General features: G+C 39.6%; 1 protein-coding gene across 7 annotated transcripts in view; it reads left to right on the top strand.

The window, feature by feature from the left end:
* Nucleotides 1–22,983, top strand: part of CDON (cell adhesion associated, oncogene regulated) — a 105,221-nt gene that overhangs the window by 23,836 nt on the left and 58,402 nt on the right. For 6 of the 7 annotated variants that reach the window (XM_063608868.1, XM_034934009.3, XM_063608866.1 and 3 more), the window contains 5 exons: nucleotides 15,655–15,791; nucleotides 17,667–17,939; nucleotides 19,420–19,566; nucleotides 20,712–20,855; nucleotides 21,806–22,093. In XM_063608868.1, the coding sequence (XP_063464938.1) occupies nucleotides 15,716–15,791; nucleotides 17,667–17,939; nucleotides 19,420–19,566; nucleotides 20,712–20,855; nucleotides 21,806–22,093 (928 nt within the window). In that variant the 5' untranslated portion in view covers nucleotides 15,655–15,715. The remainder of the gene's footprint in view (nucleotides 1–15,654; nucleotides 15,792–17,666; nucleotides 17,940–19,419; nucleotides 19,567–20,711; nucleotides 20,856–21,805; nucleotides 22,094–22,983) is intronic. The other variant, XM_034934010.3, reaches the window with a different exon arrangement.

Raw genomic sequence — 22,983 nt, 5'->3', positions numbered from 1 at the left:
CTGTTTCTTATGCTAGATGCTTCTTCACCTGTAAGATTTATGCCCAAGTTTTTGTGATGCCTCAGTATCAAGTAGGGTTCTCTCTCTCCAGCCATAGACTTAAGTTGGCTTTTTATTCTTCTCCGACAGAAATGGAAATAGCTCTCTTCGTTTTAGGGGCACATTCATTGTTCCATGTACTGAGGTTAGGAGGCGAGTACCTAAAAGCCTCTGTCTATATAAAAGCTGCTTTGTTGATGTTTTATTAGTACTACTGTTGGCTCTTTTAATTAGTAGTATGTTTTATTTGCACCCCGAGGCTGTTCAAGCAAAGAAGGTAATTTAAATCAACAAAATCATTTCTTATGTTTTGGAATACCTACACTTGCCATCTGATCCTTTACTCCTGAGGTACTTACTTATGTTGGCAGGGAAGCTAGGAAGAGAAAAAGATGTTTATGTGGAGTTATGAAACATCTGAAAACGTAAGTTCTTGGAACACTTTGCAACTAAATAGTTTTCAAATTGGAAATGCTCTTTGTTCATAACCAGAGATTCTTTTTTTTTTTTTTATTTTGAGACGGAGTTTCGCTCCTGTTGCCCAGGCTGGAGTGCAGTGGGACAGTCTCCGCTCACTGCAACCTCTGCCTCCTGGGTTCAAGCGATTGGCCTGCCTCAGCCTCCCGAGTAGCTGGGATTACAGGTGCCCGCCACCATGCCCAGCTAATTTTTGTATTTTTAGTAGAGACACGTTTTCACCATGTTGGCCAGGCTGGTCTCGAACTCCTGACCTCAGGTGATCCTCCTGCCTCGGCCCCCCTAAATGCTGGGATTGCAGGCGTGAGCCACCATGTCAAGCCTGAGATTCTTTTTTTAAGATAAATACTGAGTCTTCATGAGAAGACCTATCTCTTCTACTGTATACATATTTCTGACAGTCTTTCCAGAATTCTACAGATACCTCAATGATTGTTTGACAGTGGCTCTGACGTTCACAAAGTAAAGTTGGCTAGGGAAATTTCTCCGAATTCTTTACCTGAATATAAAGTGAAAGGCCCGCCTCTCCAGGTTCTTAGAATGAAACTGAACTTCACGTCTCCTACTGTTTTTTTTCTTTTTAACTTAGCTTTTTGATTTTTTTGACTGAACATGAACAGTCTTTTTGCTTGCAAACTGAAGTGATGAACTTAAATGTTTAGAGCTGAAATTTTGTTGACTTTGGATATCTTTGCTGTTTTTTCCCCCTTTCCTCTTAGTGCAGTCATTTTTGGAGCCTGCCATAGATGAGGCAAAACTATAGTGTAAGATAAACTTTTAAGTGTTTGTGTGTTTTTTCATTTACACATAGCAGTTGTAAATATTTGTCATAGAATTCCAAAGCTGGAAAAAAACTGTGGAGTTTTTTTTTCCTTTTGCAGACAGAACCTAAGCCATACTAAGTAAGTGTTCTGCCTATCATTCTCTGGGAAAAGGAGATACATCCATTTAGACTACCAACTAATAATTTTGTTTTAAATATATTGTTTTAAAAAATTAGGGATCCTGTCATGTTTTGAAACTTTTTTATACCAAAAAAGTTTTAAATTCAATTGCTTATGAATTGCTATACAAGAGTTGAAGATGTCAGAGATTGAGTGTTTTAAGAAATGAGGTCAGGGTCTCTGTTATTTTATTCTGCTTTATCCCCCACCCATATTTGTTCCCTAACTACTTTGAATATAGGTACTCAATATATTTTTGCTGTATAAATGAATGAAAAACTGCTCTTTGCAGTGTTAGGTTGTAGATTCCAACCCCACTCATAGTCTGTCCTTAGAAAATGGGTTGAATGGGCTGGGTGCAGTGGGTCACGCCTGTAATCCTAGCACTTTGGGAGGCTAAGGTGGGCAGATCCCTTGAGATCAGAAGTTCAAGACCAGCCTGGCCAACATGGTGAAACCCATCTCTACTAAAAATACAAAAATTAGCCGAGCGTGGTGGTGCACACCTGTGGTCCAACTACTCGGGAGGCTGAAGTGGGAGGATCGCCTGAACCCAGGGAGGTCAAGGCTGCAGTGAGCCATAATTGTGTCACTGCACTCCAGCCTGGGCAACAGAGAGAGACTCCATCTTCCAAAAAAAAAAAAAAAAAAGAAAGAAAGAAAATGGGTTGAATGAAGAGATTTTAGAAAATTAAGGATCCATCCCCCAGCATTCTTATAATCCTCAGACTCAAATTAGTTATATGATGTTATAGAAAGAATAAAGTTGTAGGCTGGGTGTGGTGGCTCACATGCCTGTAATCCCAGCACTTTGGGCGGCTGAGGCAGGCAGATCGATTGAGGCCAGGAGTTTGAGACAAGCTTGGGCAACATGTGAGACCCTGTCTCTACAAAAAGTGGAAGAATCAGCTGGGCGTGATGGCTTGCGCCTGTGGTGCCAGCCACTTGGGAGGTTAAGGTGAGAGGATCGCTTAAGCCCAGGAGGCAGAGGTTGCAGTGAGCCATGATCGCACCACTGCACTCCAGTCGGGGCAGCAGAGCGAGACCCTGTCTCAAAAAAAAACATAAGTAAAGTTGTACGTTTTAAGAAAACTCACTAAAAACAAAAGAAACCCTCATGTTGTGCACAGAAGTCAACAATGACAAGTCCTTCAAAGAAGAGTGAGGCCTACAAGGGTATATACAGGTAGAAATGTATTCTGTAAACATAAGGTCTGTTATTGTTTGACTATGAAATATGAGTATAGTATAATACAAAAGCCTTAAGAACTATGCCAAAACTTATACATGAGAATTGTTTCTTTAAAGAAGCCAGTTACCTTGGGAAACTGCGTATTTAACCTCTTGTTACTGTTACTGTGTCAAGAAATGTGGAGTCCTTTTAAAATTACCTTTATTGCTTGTGGTACATTAAAGAAAGTGTCTGATGTTCTTGATTTTTTGGAAATAGTCATTAATGAATAAATTGGGTCATAATGTTGGAGTTAAGACTATATGTGTTTAAAAATCAGATGTAATCATAATGAGAATATTCATGCCTGCTTTATACATTGATACCAAAAATAATTAATAAGGGATTATGTTTTGCACAGAGAAGCATCATTGGAATAAGTTTTATCTGGGTTCCAGGTTGGGTCTATCTGCGGCTGTGTTTTTTTAGTAGTATGTATACATATGTGTGTATTTATATGTGTGTGTATGTACCTTTTCTGTATCAGTGTCTGTGAATTATTTCTTTGACCATCCTGCCAGTGTTGTGTTACAATCTGGCCACTGCCGCTTCATGCATGTGTGGCCTAGCAGAGTTGTTCCAACAAACTTTGCTTTATTTTTGATAGTCAGGCCGGACCTGATGCCAAAGGCCACTTCTCGGGCTTTTCTGCTTGGACTAAAACTTCATGCTATGTTGTGTTATGTTTACAAAGATATTGTGATCCTAATTGATTTGTTTTTCTATTTTCTAGTTTCATCAGGGCATTGTATCCTGATGGTTACTTTGGTTTTAACTGCCTGGCACTGATTTTAAGTTTTCAAGGGTGCAGGTTTTCCTGACATAGGCCAATTTGTGTTTTTACTTAATTTTAGACTTGTCAGTCAATTGGTGCCAATTATGTACTAACTGCATAGTAATCTGTGATTGACTTGTATGTCAGCTTATGAATGTGCTTGAAGAACCCCTTTATCAATGCACAGCCTCTCTTCCATGGTAGGATGACAGCTTTGATGAAGCTGTGTCTGACCTAATTCCCATTACCAGTTTGAACAAAGCAGGGGCTGATAAGAAATCTAGATTTCTTCCATTGTTTTATGTGGCCAAGTTTAAAGATGGAATAAGGTACTTGGAAACTAGTATTAATATGTTCTAGGTCTCTAGGAAACTCATAACTTGACGGTAAGATAATGTAAAAGTCATTGTGGCAGAGACCCAGTGTTCAGCCAGCGTTGATTCAAGTTTATTTGCAGCAAAGATCCTTTTCCAAGATTTGTTTTTTTCTTATCTGCCTTTTCAATGCTTGACTGTGTATATTTGAATAATGTACTTCATGGAAATGAGTTTCTCCTTGAGGATTTTTTCCTTGTTATTGAAATGGAATCTAAGCCAAACCCCATGAGGGTGAGTCTTTTGTAACTGCCAGGGAAACTCTCATACTTAGGTTAGTCCAGTGCATAAGTCAGTAGGGTCTAAGCAAAGCGCTGGACCTGTTAACAACTACGTTAATTATATTACCTAACACCTATATGGGGCTCTTTTCCAAATGTTTCCATATTCCTCCTGCTCATCCTCCAGCAGAAGTTAGTCAAATGTGTGTCTGCATCTTTGCAATAGCTAGTTCTTAGCAAACTTAGCTTTTAGCATTTGTTTTGTGGTTACCATAACGGTTATTTTTCCCCATAAAGCCAATTCCAGTGACAAACTTGAAAAGCTACCAAGTGCTGGATTTGTGGAAGTGTTGACTCCATGGGACTTGCAAAATAATCCCCTTGAAATTTTCTGTATTTTGTCTTTTTAATAATCTCTCTCACGCTGCTTTTTAGAATTTCACCATTTGTATGCAGCTATGCTTTTAAATATTTATAATGCTCCTGTACAACCCACTGTGGATGCCAGGATTATCTTCACAATTCTTGGCTTCCGGTGCTCTAGTGGCAGGAAGAAATAGTCTCTTACAAAGAGAGTGGAACAGGAACACTTGACTTTTTTTTAAACACACAAATATTGTGAATAGAACCTAACTGAGCTTTTCCCACCTCTCCTTTGGTGTAATTAGGACCACATTGATTCCTGTTGCAGCTGGCAGCCCCTCACTGTTGCCTTTTTCTGCGTGTGACCCTTGATCTCAGTGACCTTTCCTGGGGTTCGTCCTGGGCCCTTTTCATTGTGTTGGAGCTGAAGTGGCTCATGTGGAGTTGATTATTTCTTTGCTCATTTGGCCTTTTTGGTGCCGTAACTCCAAGTCACTTCCATTTTCTTCCTCTACTTTTGGCAGTCCACGGTGAAAGGAAATGCTTTCGCAGGCAGCAGGATCGTTTGTATGCTTGGCTGACTCGACTGAGACTTGGGAGAAGTGGGGGAAGGGTTGCGAAGTCTGTAGGTGTGAACTTTTTTTTTTTTAAGTTGATCTGAATGACTGCACGATCATTAATAAGTGCTTATAAAGTGAGTACTATGGAAAGCTGCATTTCACACCCAGGGGCTTCATCCTGGCAGGAAGAGAGCACTCCCAGTGATTGGCAGGGGGCCTTGGTGTCTGAGATCCTGCAACTTTACTTTGATGAGATTTATATGTTCCTCCTATGGACTGGGAGCGATGCGGCAGGTCAGAAGATACATCATTGTTAATTGCACATGACTGCTTTAAGAAATTCTTTAGTTTCTAAAAGAACCCCCATACGCCCCAGAGAGTAGCATGCTATTAGATAGTATGTTTGTTGCGACTAGACTTGTAGCACTCTGTTTGCCTCTCCTGTCCTCCTGTAGAATCATGGAAGGTGTGTGCCAGCTGTTACTCTCATTTTGGGAGAACCCCTGTGGACAGCATGAAGACCGTCCCTAATCAAAGCCTTTAGTAAGCATGAAGGAATGTGTCTGATTACCCTACACTGTTGTACCTTGGAAAGGTATAACAGTGTGAAATGTGAAATTAAATCACATTAAGAAACTCATTTTTAAAGTCTGACTGTTTGACTCCATCCTTGGAATATCATTTCTGTCTTTTCCTTTTTTTTTGTTTTAAAACTTTTGCATTAGTAGTATTGATAGTGTGGTTTATTTTGAATGAGGAGTTCCTGTCCCCTCAAGCATGGTAGTTTTGGGATTCAGCCTGAGCCATAGTTCCGTGTGTCTGCTGTTGCCCACCAGAGTGTCATCTGCGACCCAAATCTCTTAAGAGCTTCAGGCTTCTTTCTGGTTGCCTGCCCGACCTTCCTTAGAACCCCACTTACGTCCAGCTCCTCTTGTTATCTCCACACCTTCAGACGCTCTCCATTCCCTCTACCACCTCAAACAGCAGCAGCAGCAGACCACAGAAGACCCTGCTGCTCCCATCTCAGTAAATGCACATCATCCACTCACTCACTTGTCTAAGTCAGAAGTCTGGACAGCAGCCTCGATTCCTTATTTACAGTCACAGCAGTGGGGACATAGAGCAGTGGACAGATGAATGGATTCCAAAGATGTCCTAGGTCCTAGTGGTCTATTCTTTTCCAGTCCAACTCATTCATTATCCAAGTCCTGTTGATCACAGGGCCTCACTCTGTCACCCAGGCTAGGAGTACAGTGGTGCGATCATAGCTCACTGCAGCCTCAACCTCCTGGGCTCCAGGGATCCTCCCACCTCATCCTCCCAAGTAGCTGGGACTACAGGTGTGCACCACCACGCCTGGATAATTTTTGTATTTTTGGTAGAGATGGGATCTCCCTATGTTGCCCAGGCTGGTCTTGGAATTTCTGTGCTCAAGTGATCCACCCACCTTGGCCTCCCAGAGTGCTGGGATTATAGGTGTATGGCACCGCTCCTGGCCTCTTACGTCTTTTAAATATGACCGTGTCTTAAAAATTTTTGAAAAACCTTTCAAATTTATCCCGTGATATTTCTCCAGTACAGGCCCCCGTATCTCTCACCATAGCCTTCTAACTTCTCTTATCCTCAATGTTTTCCACATTGCAGTGTCAGTGATTTTTCAAAGGTACGGGACTGATCATGTCCTTGCCTGCTTAAAGGCCTTTGACCCCCTCCTCTCAGAATAAAAGCCAAACACTTTAATATGATTTATATTGTTCTTTACACTCTTGTTTCTGCTCATTTATGTTGCTTTCCCCTCACTGTGTCTTATCCTTCTCTCCTTACTGTATTTTCCAGCCCAGACATCCTTACTCTGATTCTACAAACACACTGTTCCTTCTGCTTGAGATACTTCCTTCCTTCTCTTCCTCCCTTCCTCTACTCCATCCCCCAAACGTATCCATCTGATTTCACCTAGTCAGTTGTTTCCTCTGAGAAGTCTTCACCTCTCCAAGTACAAATCTAGGTTAAGTGAGCCTTCTCTTTTTCCTGGAGCACCTGTATTTGCTTTATTCTGTTGCTTACCTGTCCCTTTCTCATGTAACTGCTTTAATCTCTGAAAACCTTTATTTCCTAAAAATTCTGCCTTTTAGTGTAAAGCATGTCTATTGCTTTTCATGGAAAGAGTCATGATATGTTCTCTCCCAATCCAAGATAGCCAGATTTCACAGACAGAAAAACATGTCAATGGAGCAGTGAAAGCACATTTGTAGAGATGGTAAAAGATACTTTAAAAGTAAATAGATCCAGTTTGTTCTTAAATAAAATGCACTGAGTTTATTTGCTTGTCAAAGGAGGAAGAGAAGCCTTGAGGCTGGTGCAAGAGGAATGGTGAGCAATTCCTTCCCGGGTGGTGTAGAGTTAGGAAATGGATTTTTGGACACTGGAAGTTGTCTTAAGGCTCGTAGTTACCTCGCATTCAAACTGCGCTTAGAAAATAAAAGCACTTAAAATCACCTTATGGCAAAACAAAAGCTCAACACAAGAGTGTTTCACAACTCGCGGAAATGGTGCACACACACTGCAGACAGAAGATTAGTAGAATCTCACTAATTAGTGGAATCTCACAGAAGATCAGGAGAATGCCCACTGTCCTCCCCCTCAGTTGGCATCTGAACACAAAGCACAATGTTTGAGGTCATCCAAACACAGCAAGCAATTCACTTTTTTCTACGTGACGTGGTGTAAAGTCTAAAAACTGTGGTATTATATAAATTGGTGTGTGCAGCTTTGCCTGAAGCTATAATATCACTTTTTAGAGTGTTTTTCTTTAGTTTCTGATCGGAAAAGTTGTACTGAATAAAACGAAGCTGTGTTTTTAAAAAAGTGGAATAACTTTCTAAGAGCCATTATTGCAAAAAGTTGCTATCTGAGCCATTCCCATGTTAGACGAGTCTGTATTTTAATTGCTTCCTTACTTGTCACGTGTCCTCACCTGGTTGTAAGCCTCATGTGGGCAGACATTGTGTCTCTTTTATTCATGGTTGAGTTTCCAGGATAGCTCAGTGCCTGGTATATAGTAAGGATGCACCAAGTATTTACTGAATAAAAGATGAATTCCTCTGCTTTGAACTCTTTCAATACTTTTTACTCTCTTATTGCATTTAAGACTTTTTTCTTTATTCTGGAGATAATTATGTTCATGCCCTTCTTTCTCAGTTGAGCAGTTTCCTTTAGTTTGGTATATCTTTGCACCCCTCATAGGTTCTTGCCCAAAGTAGATGTTCTATGTATTAAATGGTTTGATTGAATGAATACTTACTTGAAAAGCAGAGTTATTTGAGAAGTTTGTGTAGGAAATGATGTTAACTTCTTAGTTAAATTAAATATTCAGAATGAAGAAAACTGACAGGAGATTTAAAGTTGCCTGTGGTTAAGGTCAAGGTAGCCCAATGGGTTAAAGAACAGTATATACTGTATTTGACTTCCATAATTGAAATTGGACTGCACTAATCTTGATAGTACTTAATCAAGAATTTTTAAGTAGACATGTTTTGTTTTTCTTTGTAGTTCTGAAAATAATTTTTTCTTAGTTGATCAATAGCATATTTTGAGATAGATTGTTTGAAAATCGAGATGAATCATTGTTTTAAAAAAGGAAATTACCATGTTTCATACAGAATAAGATTCTTTTTAAAAAACGGAATCTAACTTAAATAATTTCCTATTTTGAAGAACTATAACTGATCTCAAAGCCAAGTTTTTGTTCACAAATTAATCACGGTTATTTCCTAAGCTTGAAAGAAAACTACAAGAAAGTTTGAAATAGGAGGCTAGGAAGAGGAATGATTCAGAAAGACAGCCTTTATCATCCTTATGAAAGCAAAGGCGTTGCTTCAAAAACAAAGTAATCAAATCTAGAAATTCAGGAAAGACTTTTCCCAAAGGATTATTCTGGCAGCATGTTGAAAAGGGGTTATAAAAGCAATAAGTTCACAACCTGAACAATAAGTTAAGTAAACGTTAGGAAAGTATTTCCTTTCTTATTCTAAGATGAGGTATACCTTTAGCTTCCCTCTGCCCACAGAAATGCTCTAAGCTTGGCATGGCATATAAAGTAGAGCTTATAGGACAGATTGCCTTCTATGTGGATGTGGGAGAAAGGCTTAAAGAAAACCCTATAACTTAGGAAACACCAGCTGTTGTTTAGTGACATTTGGACTTTGGGAGCAGTACTTGTGCCACACGAGACTGGGGAGCCTCCAGAGATTTTTACAGCATTGAGCAATAAGTTGTCCTGCTTTGTAGATGGTTTAATGGTTTTACTACACTTAGCTGCATTTTGTGTGTGTGTGTGTGTGCATGTTCTACAATCTTTTCCGGAGAGACTGTACTCAGGCGCTTTCCTGAGAGCAAAGGGACCACTAAGCATCTTCTCAGACAAATCACCCACTCAGAATGTCGGTGAAAAGAATGGAATTACGTTGGCCACTAGCTTTATATGAAGATGGGAAGGAGATGGGAAGAACTTTCTCGTGGTCATGCTAATTCCATTTGAGACCACTGGGTTCGATGAGCCCATCACTTCTGTTTTTCACATAAGGAATCAAATTCAAATTCTAACCTCTTCACTGATTTTATTACCTCTAGTAGATTAGGGAAATAGAGATACATACATATATATATACATGTATATATATATGTTACATGGACAAGAAAAGCAGTAAGAAAGGGAGAATACGGTTTTGAAATGAATGGCAATTTACTGTTTTGAATGTCAGCAAATATTCCCTTAGAGTGGCAGCAGTTTTTGCATACAAATTTATTTTGAGAAATACGTGTAATGAGTTAAAACCACACAGTGTAACAACAGTAACTCCTTATTCTACTATATAATAGATTATGGGTAAAAAGCAGAGATTTTGTGTCCACATTGTTTTTTGTCATTGGAAGTTCAAGGATTGACAAGGTTTGATGAATATGGCCTGCAATGCCCATGCCTTACATTCTTTTTCCAGTTACTTTTATGTAACTTTAGAATATTGTTTAAAAAAATCCCTAATAGAGAGTGAAAGTTGCTTTATGCCTTAGCAAGTATTTTAGTTCATTACTCAAAGTCAAGATTCGTATCCACACTTTGCTTACCACACTGTGAGGATCTAAACCATATGTCAGTGATGGGGAGTTACCTTCATGTGCCAATTTTGGTTGTGAGGGATGGGGTTGGCTATTGGGGGCCTCTTTTTGGAACACGACTTGACAATATGTATTAAGAGTCTTGAAAATGTTTGTACTCCCTGATCCAATAATTCTACTCCTAAAAATGTCCTAAGGGCATAATTAGAAGAGTGGTTTAAGATTTATGGACAAAATATTCATAGAGTGTTATCTAGAATAGCAAAAAAGTAACATATATATATATATACACACACACACATACATATACACATATATAAAAATGTAGCCTAACTATCCAAAAGAGAATGGTTAAGTAGACTAAAATACAAGACATAATAAATAAATAAATAAATTCTCCGCAGCTGTTAAAAGTTTTATTTATGAAGAATTTTAATAAGGGCCAGGAGCAGTGGCTCATGCCTATAATCCTAGCACTTTGGGAGGCTGAGGCAGGCAGATTACTTGAGGCCAGGAGTTCGAGACCAACCTGGCCAACATGGCAAAACCCGATCTCTACTAAAAATACAAAAATTAACCAGGCATGTTGGCACGTGCCTGTAATCCCAGCTACTTGGGAGGCTGAGGCAGAGAGTCGCTTAAACCTGGGAGGCGGAGGCTGCAGTGAGCCAAGATCACGCCACTGCACTCCAGCCTGGGTGACAGCAAGATTCCATCTCAAAAAAAAAAAAAAAGGAATTTTAATAAGGAAAAATGATCACTAAATAATAAATTAAAGCATTTAAAACCCTAACATGTATTATCACAATTATGTAAATACCGTACACCACATATATGAAAAAGATGAGAAGGAAGTGCATCAGAATGTTGACATGCTATCTATATGTGGCAAGATTGTCGTGTTTACTTTCCTTTTTATACATTTATGTATTTTCTGCACATTCTATATTGAATGTGTACTTTTTTCAGATGAGTATTCATAGAAATTTAGCAATTCTTATAAAACCGACATATCAAATATGCGAAGAAAACTTGAATATTTTGTTTAAAATATCACCAGGCATTATGTTGACAACATAGAGTGCTTTAAAAAAATTCAAAATAAAAGTAACCCTAAAGTAAAAAAAAAAAAAAAAAAAAGGCAGTGTGATTTAAGTCAGAATTCTATTCTATCTGACATGATTTAAATCAGAATTCTGTTTTTAATTTTTACGTGAGGAGATTTGAATGTTATGTTCACTAGAACAGAGGTTAAGCACGTTTGGCAAGTAATGTGCCCATGTTATGTGTGGTGTAGAGTAGGATGGTTGTCCTTATCATGGATTGTTTTCTCTGCTGGTCATTATTTCCAGATTGAAAGAAAAGATAAGGAGGATGGGATAACAACTATGTAGAGGAAATTAGGGTTATTGTCTCCCTTGCCAAGGTCAATTTCTGTAGGTGAGAAAAATGACTTATACATTAAGGCCGCTGACTTGTGAATAAGAAGATGGCAGAAACCTGTTTAGTTATGGTAAACTTTGTCAAACAAAATTGTGTTTATTTGCCAGAGCAATGTAGGGGAACTTAAGTACACACACACGCATTTGCATGTATATATACACACACATATGAATAAATTATATATTTGGTTTTCTAATAACTTACTAGTTAAATAACCATAACACTAATATTAAGGGTTTCTTTTTTGATAAAGATAGTACTTTTGAAAATGACGTACCATGGAAAGATTTTCCAGTAGTACTAATGGATATACTGTGATTTCTGCGTATCTAAACTTTGTGTGGTCAGTAATGTTTATTTGTGAGGTTGGGCCTGGGGTGCTGTTACTGGCTGTTGACTCTAACGTCGAGCTACCCAACTCCATAAAACAGCAGAATCCAAATCCTTGTTGTCATTATCACAGCTCTTTAACAAACTGAGCAGGCTTGCCTTGGGTACATGTAAACCAAGCCAACACGTGTTTAGTAAATGCCTTTTCTGGCCATAGTTTCTTTCCAACTTCCAAAATCAACTGAGAGCATGTAGAGAGTAACCCAATAGAAAGATAGACTTAATAAAGAAGATTCCTGTGTGATAATATTTAGGTAGCTGTAATGAGCTGTGAAACTTTCAAGGACAACTATAAAGTCACTGAGTAGGTCATGCACTAGGGTTAAAGTTGACTCTGAAATTTGTTTCACTGCTTTTTAATAAATAAATAGCTGAAAGATTTGGCAAAAGGAAGAAACAATCCTTCTTGTCCTCATTCTCTCAGGAAAATGTCTCCTGTTAACAAGTTATTTGAATGTTTACTTTGCCTTGACTGCTTTCCAGTGGTGTATCAGTTCTTACCCTTGAACCAAGTGAGAATTCAAATAAACCAAAAAAGTTTTCACACAGCTGGACTCTTCTGCCGCTGAGTCATTGCCAGTAGTCCCTCTCCCACTTTTTAAAGGAGGTCAGCAAGAAAAAACTGGAAAAGCAGATTCATAACCTGATATCCACGAGCTAGAGAAACTTGAGTTTGCACCTTTTAGATTTTAGAGTACTTGGCATAGAGAAGGTGAGCAGATTCTGGGAGGTACTATTTGATTTATTAAAAGCTGTACTTAAGGTGCCTTCCTCTGTATTACTACCTAATTTTATTAATGGTTAGCGTTAACCTTTCTTTGCATGAATGAAAATGCACATAAAATTCTCATTTCTAAAATGTCATTAATGTAGCACTGTCATTAGATTTTGTTGTATTCTATAGTCGTAGGTCCAGTGTCTAGCCCTGGCTAAGCAGGAACATGGGGCAGGATTCGCAGACATAGTAGCCTAGTCTAGCGTAGTGCCTGGCATATAGTAGGCACTTACTGTATTTTTTGTTGATTTTTAAAATTATACATATGAATGAATAAGTGAGTGAAGGAATAAACAATATAGCTAGAATATACTAAATTCAGATGAGATGGCAGTTCTCATTAAACACTAGTCCTTAAGGTACTTCTGGGAATTGCATTCTATTGTATTCCTTTCATTTTAAGAAACATTTTTGAAAAAGCTACTTTCTGCTAGGCACTAAAATTTTGTAAAGCTAAATATGATGTCATTGTTGCCTTCAAAGAGGTCACAGTTGTGTCACCAGATAAGTTACATAAGAGAGTATTGAGTGCTGTGGTTAACGCATGTCCCAGGTGTAGAGGTAGCATAGAAGAGAAAGAATTGGCCATATCTGGAGAATGGCGTGGACATTGTTAGTTTTACTAGTTTTATTTATCTTTTATATTGTCCATCTCTCCTACTTGAATAGATGGTATACATTTTTTGTCTGTTACTTATTTTTATGTATACATTTTTAATTGCTCAATTCCCACCTCCTAGGATAGTCTTAGCATATGATAAGCATTCAATAAGTATTTGTTGCATAAATGATTTTTGATAGAAATAGCAGACTGCCTCCAAAAAGTATGTACTGATTTTGTTTCCACCAGCAATATATGATAATGATTTTTGCTCACATTCTTGCCAGTGCTGGGTTTTGTGAAACTTTTTTAGTTTTACCAAATGTGCTATACTGTCTCTATAGTAAAATACACACACACACACCCCCCACAAACAAACCATCTCTTGACTACCATTTGTCTTCAGCAATTCTCCCTGTTTTTCTGCTGCCTTTGTATAGCAGAACCCTGGAAGGAAGTGTCTGTGTCTGCTTTCTGTTTCCTGTCTTCCCATTCTACCCTGAACCACCATCACGCTTTTGTCTTTTCTCCACTGAAACCACTCTTGTCAGTATCACCAATGACCTTCAGTAGTCCTTTCTGATGGTGTCTCATCTTACTCTGCTTCTCATCGATGTTTGAGACCATTGATCACACTCTTCTTCTAGAAATATTTCTTTTTCTTATTTTTTAAATTTATTTTTATTTTTTTGATATGGAGTCTGGCTCTGTTGCCCAGCCTGGAATGCAGTGGCACAATCTTGGCTTACTGCAACCTCCACCTTCCAGGTTCAAGCGATTCTCCTGCCTCAGCCTCCCGAGTAGCTGGGATTACAGGTGCATGCCACCAGGCTCGGCTAATTTTTGTAATTTTAGTGGAAACGGGGTTTCACCATGTTGGCCAGGCTGGTTTCAAACTCCTGACCTCAAGTGATCCGCCTTCCAGTGCTGGGATTACAAATGTGAGCCACCGTGCCCAGCCTAGAAATATTTCTTATATTCTCCCTGAACAAATAGATTTCTTTCTGTTTCATTCACTACCTCTGCTGAGTGTCCTTGGCTACTTCCCATCTCTAAAGGTTGGAGTATTCCAAGGCTCTTCTGTTTTATCTCTTCTCCTCTCCTCAGTCCTCTAAACATATTTTCCTTAGAGCTCATCTAGTGCCAAGGCGTTCATACGTTTAAGATCTACATTTCCAGCTCTGACTTCTTCCTACAGCTCCACACTCACACATGCAACTGTTGACTTGACAGTAGTAGTTGGATGTCTAATAGATAGCTCAGACTTACCTTGGCCAAAACAGAACCAGTGATGAACCCTCTCTTCTGTCTCTCCTCTAGTCTTCCCCATTTCAGTAAACAGGGCTATTATTTATTTTGTGTCACCAAAACCCAAGTGTATCCTTCACACATCTGTGTCCCACACTCTATATCCAAGCCTTTGACATGTCCTGTTGGGTCGACCTTTATAATATATTCTGAATCCAACTACTTTTCTCCACCTCCACGGTTGACTCACTGCTGTAACCACTGTGTCCTCATCTGTCTCCAGGGTGATTACAGTATGTCCTGCTTAGTCTCCCTTTTCCACTTCAGCCAGTGATCTTTTTAAAGCATAAATAACATTACATCATTCCCCTTTTCTATGTCCTCTAAGGGTTTGCTCTTGCATTTAGAATAAATCCCACGATCTTTACCATGGCCTTCAAAGCTGAATGTGATCTGGTCCAGCCTTCCTCTCTGGCTTCATCCATTACTATCCTTTTCTTGGCTTATCCCACTGTCACAATAGTGCCAAGCCCAATCCCAACACAGGCCTGACCTTGATATTCTCTGTGCTTGACCAATCCATGAGCCAGGAGTCCTCCATCTGAAAAAAGGGACAAAAACCAGTAGTACCTGTCTCACAGGGTTGTTGTGAAGATTAAATTCGTGTATTAAAGCACTGAAATGGTGTCTGGCACATAGTAAGCACTCCGTAAATGTTAGCCATTATTTTGTTGTTTTCCTTACAGTTACTATTTTAGGGGATGTGAAAGAGGAATACATGTTGGTTGCATTGAGTTTTGTATGTTCGTGAGATGTGTAAGTAGAAATGCATTATAGACAGTTGAATGTATTCATTCAGAGTGATTAGTTCTGTGTAGTAGGAGATATCCTAGGACCTTGGAAGAATGAGCAAAACTTCTAGCTCTAGTGTCTAGAGATCAGTCTGTGAATTGGGAAGATCTGGATAATTAAGTGCCTAGTATTTGATGTACTCTACACAGAGCTTTCAAAATAGATGGCAGCCATTGTGCTCACAGCTCCAGCTGCTCAGACGAAAGATTTCAATGGTTTAGATTTTCTTTCCTTTTTCTTTTTTAGTGAACCAAGGCCTGGGTTTTGCTCTGGAAGCCTGTCCTGATTGCTTCTGTAATCTGGCGCTATGCATCCGGATCTTGGACCCTTATGTACACTGCTGTATGTTACTCTTATAATTCTGTGCTCTTCTGTGAGTTCAGGTAAGAGTAGAATTGGGGAGGGGGTGGTTTGGCCTTTACTCATCTTAATCCTATAAAACATAAATTTGTACTTCAATGCTTTGTGATAATGGTGCTATCTAAAGATGTTTCTAAGATTGGTTTGACCAACTACATGATTTAAAAACTCGATAAATTAAGCAATTTAAGGATCTCTTGGTAGTGCTTTGGGCATTAGCAGGCCTTCCTGTCCTGGCCCTTGTAATTTATCCCTTTCATTTTTTAAAAAAAATACATATTTTCCAATCATGCTTTTTTTAAATAAGGGGATATGTCACTAATTTCTGAATTTGGAAAGAACAGGAATAAAATGCGGACTAAATATACTAAAGAGAAGTTTTAGAATCAGCATGATACTATGTTCAACTGGGAGTGAGAGAACTTGGTTCAAATCCCAGGTCTGCCACTTTCTCTTATGAGCTTGCCTAATTTATTGTCTACCTCTTTGGGTTACTGAAAAGCATAAATGTGTTTGTTGTTAAATGTGTATGTAAGCCCCATGCCTAAGACATGGTTCACGTGCGTTTCTTTTTATTTTAGACTTGGGTAAAGATGAATATATAAGTAGATACAAATACAGTGATGTTTATTCATTGAGTACTATTTATTTTTAATATCTGCTAAAAGTACTATATTAGCTGTATTAAATTTAATAAGGGGAAAATTGCTTTTGTGGTTTTACTTTTGTTTTGCTAAACAACCACCCCAGATTCAGCCAAAAAAGATACTTCCCCTTAACTTCATTTCTGATTAAATATTCTATAGAAGTAGATTCAGCAATTTATTGATTTTTTTTCTCTTAAGTATTTTATTCTAGAAAATTAACAACTATTTCTTCCCCCTTCCCACTCTCGGGTTGGAACAGAAGGATCTGCATGGATACTTCAGTGCAAGAACACCCTCGCCTTCCCATGTTCCTGGAGTAATAGAAATAACAGACGAAACCATTTCAAATCCCAAATAAAAATACGAAGCCCTATGTTTAAGAAAGGGTAGCCTTTGTATTTCAATTGTGGCTTCCTAGCTTTCTATTTCTGTTTTCTTAAAACTTAAACATTGTTTTATACTGAAGGGAAGTAGTAAGGAAGTACCACAGCCCTCATTTGTAGAAAAACTTGCTCTCGTAAATCAAATCCTGTTGGTAAAATAGGGGAGAATTCTTTTTATTTGGAAAGTCATCTTCACTTTTTCAGGTTCTTAACTTCCAGTTCTTCCAAGTCACTTTATTAAAAGAGCTGTTTGCCATTTCCTTCTTTCTTTCTTTCTTTTTTTTTTTGAAACAGGGTCTCCCACTGTCACCCAGGCTGGAGTGCAGTGGTGCAGTCATGGCTCACTGCAGCCTCCACCTCCTGGGCTCAAGCAGTCCTCCCACCTCAGCCTCTGGAGTAGTAAGAACTACAGGTGTACACCACCACATTGGCTAATTTTTGTATTTTTTATTGAGACAGGGTTTTGCCATGTTGCCCAGGTTGGTCTTGATCTCCTGAGCTCAAGGATTCACCCGCCTTGGCCTCCCAAAGTGCTGGTATTATAGGCGGGGGCCCCAGGGCCCAGCTGCACTTTGCTATTTCTTATTAATAGGATTGGTATTGTATCTGATTTATATCATCAGCATTCTTGTCTTTTGTACCCTAATTGTTAAGTCCTAGGCTAACATGTTGCTCTTTTTTACTTCTAACAAATGGGCTTATAAGAATTTTGCTAGAACTTTTACAAGCATCAAGAACCATAACATATATAAAATAAGAGATTGCCTTTAGTTATAAAGATACAGATGAAATGTGTTTAATGTAATCTTCTTTCTCTCTCCTCTTTTCTCCCCTGCTTTCTTTGCATATGGGGAATATTCCCTTGTAGACTTGGCACCTTATTTTACTTCTGAGCCGCTCTCTGCTGTACAGAAACTTGGTGGACCTGTAGTACTGCATTGTTCTGCTCAACCTGTGACCACTCGTATCTCATGGCTGCATAACGGAAAAACATTGGATGGAAACCTGGAACATATTAAGATTCATCAGGGGACTCTGACAATTCTTTCTCTCAACTCCTCTCTTTTGGGTTACTACCAGTGCCTTGCCAACAATAGCATCGGTGCCATTGTGAGTGGCCCTGCGACAGTATCTGCGGCAGGTGAGTTTAATTTTGTCCCTGTTAGGTATGGGTTTTCTTGAAATTACTGTTAGTGCTTGTATTTCTGAAGAGGGGAAAGACCATGGGCTTTGGTGTAAAGCATATACGAGTTTTTATCTCAGCCTTGACTCTTGCTGTGAGTACATTGTAGAAGTGCACTTAGACCTCTGTGAGCCTGGCCTCATGTCCTCATCAGTAACAATGATATGGAAATAATTTTTTTAAAGTTACGCAGTTAGGACAGTTTTTTTTTTCTTTATAATCTCTGCAGCTTTGCCAGGGAAGGACACTTTTAAAATGTGAATTCTGAACAATTTCTTTGTGAGTGCTTGGAAATCCATGATATCATTAACAACAAAAGCTGTCGTCTACTCTGACAGTTAGTTATTTCCTGGAGTCCTTTGTCTTTCTTTCACATCTAATTGTTTTATTTGCCTTGATTACTGAGTGATTTTAATGTATTTCATTGAAGCCATGGTTAAAAAGCAGGAAAAAAGTAACTGTAAAGAAAGGAATGTTGAGTATTGAACTTACGGAAAATCTGGAATGCGTGGTTTTTCTTAGTAAGTTGGAGCCATCTGCCTTTCAAACGGTGATGGCTTCCAGTAATGGAAAACGTCTTTGTAAGGGCACCCCTATTTACAGAACAAATCTGGATTCCCCAGGAGTAGTGAGTTTGTCATAACTGAGAAGAGTAAATGTTTTTGTAGAGCTGTGACCCATGGACAGCTGTAAGACACACACTGGAGGGCTGAATTCCTCGTGGCAGGCTGCTGAGTGCTTTGAGCCCTGGAGATCATAAAGAGTCCCCTGCAGCCTCCGTCCGTAGTGAACTGAGACTGAGAGGAATTGAGACCAAGTTAATAGATTCAGATAATCTAAATAATGATATCCTTCCTTATTTTTTTGATGTCCTAGGTTCATTCCAGAAATCATTTTATTGCAATGTGAATAGCTACAAACAGATTAAAGATCCGTAGGGAAAGTGAGTTTTGATGGGGCACTGGATTGAAAAGGATTTATCTTGACTGAATGGGAATAATTATGCTTTATGGTTCTAGATGTCTTAGGAGCAGTTTATATTTATTCCCTAGAAGCATTGACTTATGAAAAAGGGTGCCGTGACTTAGGTCTTAGCCCTCAACCATGCACATCTGCCCCAGCTGCTTTCTTTTCTTTTTTTTCTTTTTTTTTCTCTTGAGACAGGGTCTCACTCTGTTACCCAGGCTGGAGTGCAGTGGCACGATCTTGGCTCATCACAGCCTGAACCTCCTGGGCTCAAGCGATCCTCCCACCTCAGCCTCCTGAGTAGCTTGCCCCAGCTGCTTTCTGAGATGAAAAGATCATGCAGCCCTCTGGACTGGGGTCAGCTGCCGCACAAGGCCATGCTGCAGATGTTGTTTCTAATTTTTAAATTTCCTTTGGGAAAAAGAATTCAAATTTGCATGTATTTATTTATCTGTTTCCTTATATATTTCAGTTCTTGGTGATTTTGGTTCATCCACAAAGCATGTTATTACAGCAGAAGAAAAAAGTGCTGGTTTCATTGGCTGCAGGGTACCGGAGAGTAACCCCAAAGCTGAGGTGCGCTATAAAATCCGGGGAAAATGGCTGAAACATTCCACAGGTGAGACCTTTTGTGAAAAGCCGGTGGCACACACAGAACAAATGTTCATTAAATAAGCTGCTTCTAAGCTCTGTGTGCTAGGGACGAACTGTGGATACAAGAAGGCATGAGTGGAGAGGACTAAAACAAATGGTTACAATATACAAATAATTATGGCCCCATACCCTGAGGCCTCACTCCCTCAGTTCCTTCAGACCCCCATCAGATTTCACTTCCTTGGAAAAGATAGCCCTCATGGTCCTTTCTAAAATAATATGCCTGGTGCTCTCTGGCCCCTTTATTTAGTTTTGCTTTTCTTTATAGAATTGATCACACCTGATACTGTGTTCTTCATATTTCTGTTAGTTTATTATTGTTTGTCTTTTCCTCTGACCTCCCCACATACCCCTACTGGAATGCTGGCTGCATGCATGCAGGGTTTTTGTCTGCTCTTTTCCTTGCCGTAGCACTTGTGCCTGGCCATTGTTGGCAGAAAGTAGCCCCTTAATATGTATTTGTGGAAAAAAAATGAATGACTAGACAGTGCAGGAACACCATGTGACCAGTGCTGTAGCTAGAGGTTTGCCAAAGTCAAAGCATGTTTCTTGTGCTTTGAGATTCACTACCGTTAACATGCTTCTGCTGGGTTTGGTTTGCTATGCTAGTTCTGTAGACTTTTTTTTCTATTCTGCCTTGACTTTCCCTTTCCTTCATTGAAGAAATTTTCCTTGATTGCTTCTTTACCGCTAATCTCATGTCTAAATGTAACGCAGGCTGGCCGGTGGCTCACGCCTATAATCCCAGCACTTTGGGAAGTTGAGGCAGGAAGATCACTTGAAGCCAGGAGTTCAAGACTAGCCTGGGCAATATAGTGAGACCCCCATCTCTACAAAAAATTTAAAAATTAACTGGGTGTGGTGGCGTGCAGCTGTAGTCCCAGCTACTTGGGAGGCTTAGGTGAGAGGACCGCTTGAGTCTAGGAGTTCCAGGCTGTAGCGAGCCATGCTTCTGCCACTGTACTACAGCCTGGGTGACAGAATGAGACCCCCATCTCTAAAATAAAGTAAGATGGAATAGAGCATAATGATCAACCTTTGTGAGTTTTAGTTGTGCTGTGGTGTCCTTCATAAAGGGAGAGGCCTAACTGCACTCCCTTCCTTCCTCAGAGAATTACTTAATCCTTCCATCAGGAAATCTTCAGATTTTGAATGTATCCTTAGAGGACAAGGGATCATACAAATGTGCAGCTTATAATCCTGTCACACATCAATTAAAAGTTGAACCTATTGGCCGAAAGCTCCTTGTGAGTCGTAAGTATTTGGGAGAATATTGGTAACTGGAAGAGGAAGAGTCCTCATAAAAAGTTGGCAATGATAGTTCATTTTTTTTCCAAATCCTGTTTGTTTATCATAAAAAGTCTTACCAAAAAAGTAAATACAGGCTAGGTGTGGTGGGTCACCCCTGTGATCTCAGCACTTTGGGAGGCTGAGGCAGGTGGATCACCTGAGGTCAGGAGTTTGAGACCAGCCTGACCAACACGGTGAAACCCTGTCTCTAATAAAAATACAAAAATTAGCTGGGTGTGGCAGCACGTGCCTGTAGTCCCAGCTACTTGAGAGGCTGAGGCAGTAGAATCGCTTGAACGTGGGAGGCAGAGGTTGCAGTGAGCTGAGATTGCGCCACTGCACTCCAGCCTGGGTGACAGAATGAGACTCTGTCTTAAAAAAAAAAGTAAATACATGAATGCATTATAGAAGAGTTCTGTACATGCTTTAAAAATGTACCTTACAGAAGGGAATTTCGGCCAAGGTGACAGAGTGAATACATGTGGAGAATTTTGCCCTTTGTTCGAACAAGAAGAAATAGAGGAGATACAGCTTTATAGTAGTGGTCATTAAATTGATGTCTGTGAATTTTGGAAAAAAAAAAGAGATATGTCTGTCCTCTTTCTTTCAGATGTAATGAAAATCACTGTTGATTTTTAGGTTATGGCGGTTGAGTTGAGGTAGCACCAATAGAGCATAGCAGAGGCGTGGCTTTTGAACTTGTTGGGAATTCTGCATTTTCAAACTGCCAATTCAGAAGTAGCCCTAAAGGACCACAAAAATCTTTTAATCCTCAACTAAAAAGGATTTAACCACCAAATAGGACCTTGTAGTATAAAGAATACATGGGAAAATGGTGATGCCCACAGGTTTGCTAAGCAAGAGATTAGAAGCGAAGACTTACTAATAATCTCTCATCTCCTTTCCTTTTCCAGGTCCTTCTTCAGATGATTTTCACATTCTTCACCCCACCCATTCACAGGCATTAGCTGTTCTTTCTCGTAGCCCTGTAACCTTGGAGTGTGTGGTGAGTGGGGTCCCGGCTCCTCAGGTGTATTGGCTAAAGGACGGGCAGGACATTGCACCAGGAAGCAACTGGAGAAGGTTGTATTCTCATCTTGCCACCGATAGCGTTGACCCGGCGGACTCCGGAAACTATTCCTGCGTGGCGGGAAACAAGTCTGGAGATGTAAAATATGTGACTTACATGGTTAATGTACTTGGTAAGATGTTAGTTTTTAGTTTTTTTCAAATGAAGCCATTTTTCTGGTCTAACTGATATCTGAAGGAAAGATCTATTTGTGAAATTGAAATAGGGAGTATCTAGAACTATCTATACCCTAGCCAGAACAAGTTTCATTTTTATAATGGACTGCTGAATTAGGCCATTTTTCTGGGTGGCATAGAGCATTTCGCATGGAATATTCTTGGGAACCTCACCCCCAACCTCGTTGTACAATATAGAGATTATTCTCCCTTCTTCATAACATGGAGGAAAAAACTGGAAATCAGGAGAATGGAAGAATCTAGCCTATATCTGTGTGTAGTATCCAGTAGTAGTAACTAAGACAGAGTACTGATGAGAAAATGTCCGGCCAGGCATGGTAACTCACACTTTGGGAGGCTGAGGAGGGCAGAATACTTGAGCCCAGGAGTCCAACACTATCTTGGGCAATATGGCGAAACCCCATCTCTACCCAAAATACAAAAATTAGCTGGGTGTGGTGGCACAGGCTTGTAATCCCAGCTACTTGGGAGGCTGAGGTGGGAGGGTGGTTTGAACCCGGGAGGCGGAGGTTGCAGTGAGCTGAGATCACGCCACCGCACTCCAGTCTGGGCAACAGAGCCAGACCCTGTCTCAAAAAAGAAAATGTCATCTCAAAAAGAAATCAATCTATTTAATTTAATTTTCTTTTTTTGGGTGCTCTTACCAATGCCAGGGTGATAAAATTGAATTATTTCCACCCACATTTCTATGTATACTTTATTTCAAAGCTATTCCTTTGTTTCTAACCAGCTACCTACCTCACTATCATGTGTAGCCGCAGAAAATGTTTTCCTTTATTGAAACAGATTTTCATGAAAAAATTAGGTGGAAAGTGGTTTCATAGTG

The sequence above is a fragment of the Pan paniscus genome, chromosome 9 (assembly GCF_029289425.2).
Source record: "Pan paniscus chromosome 9, NHGRI_mPanPan1-v2.0_pri, whole genome shotgun sequence".
NCBI lineage: Eukaryota > Metazoa > Chordata > Mammalia > Primates > Hominidae > Pan > Pan paniscus.
The sequence above is the reverse complement of the archived record's forward strand: the minus strand, read 5'-3'. Positions and strand labels throughout refer to the sequence as shown.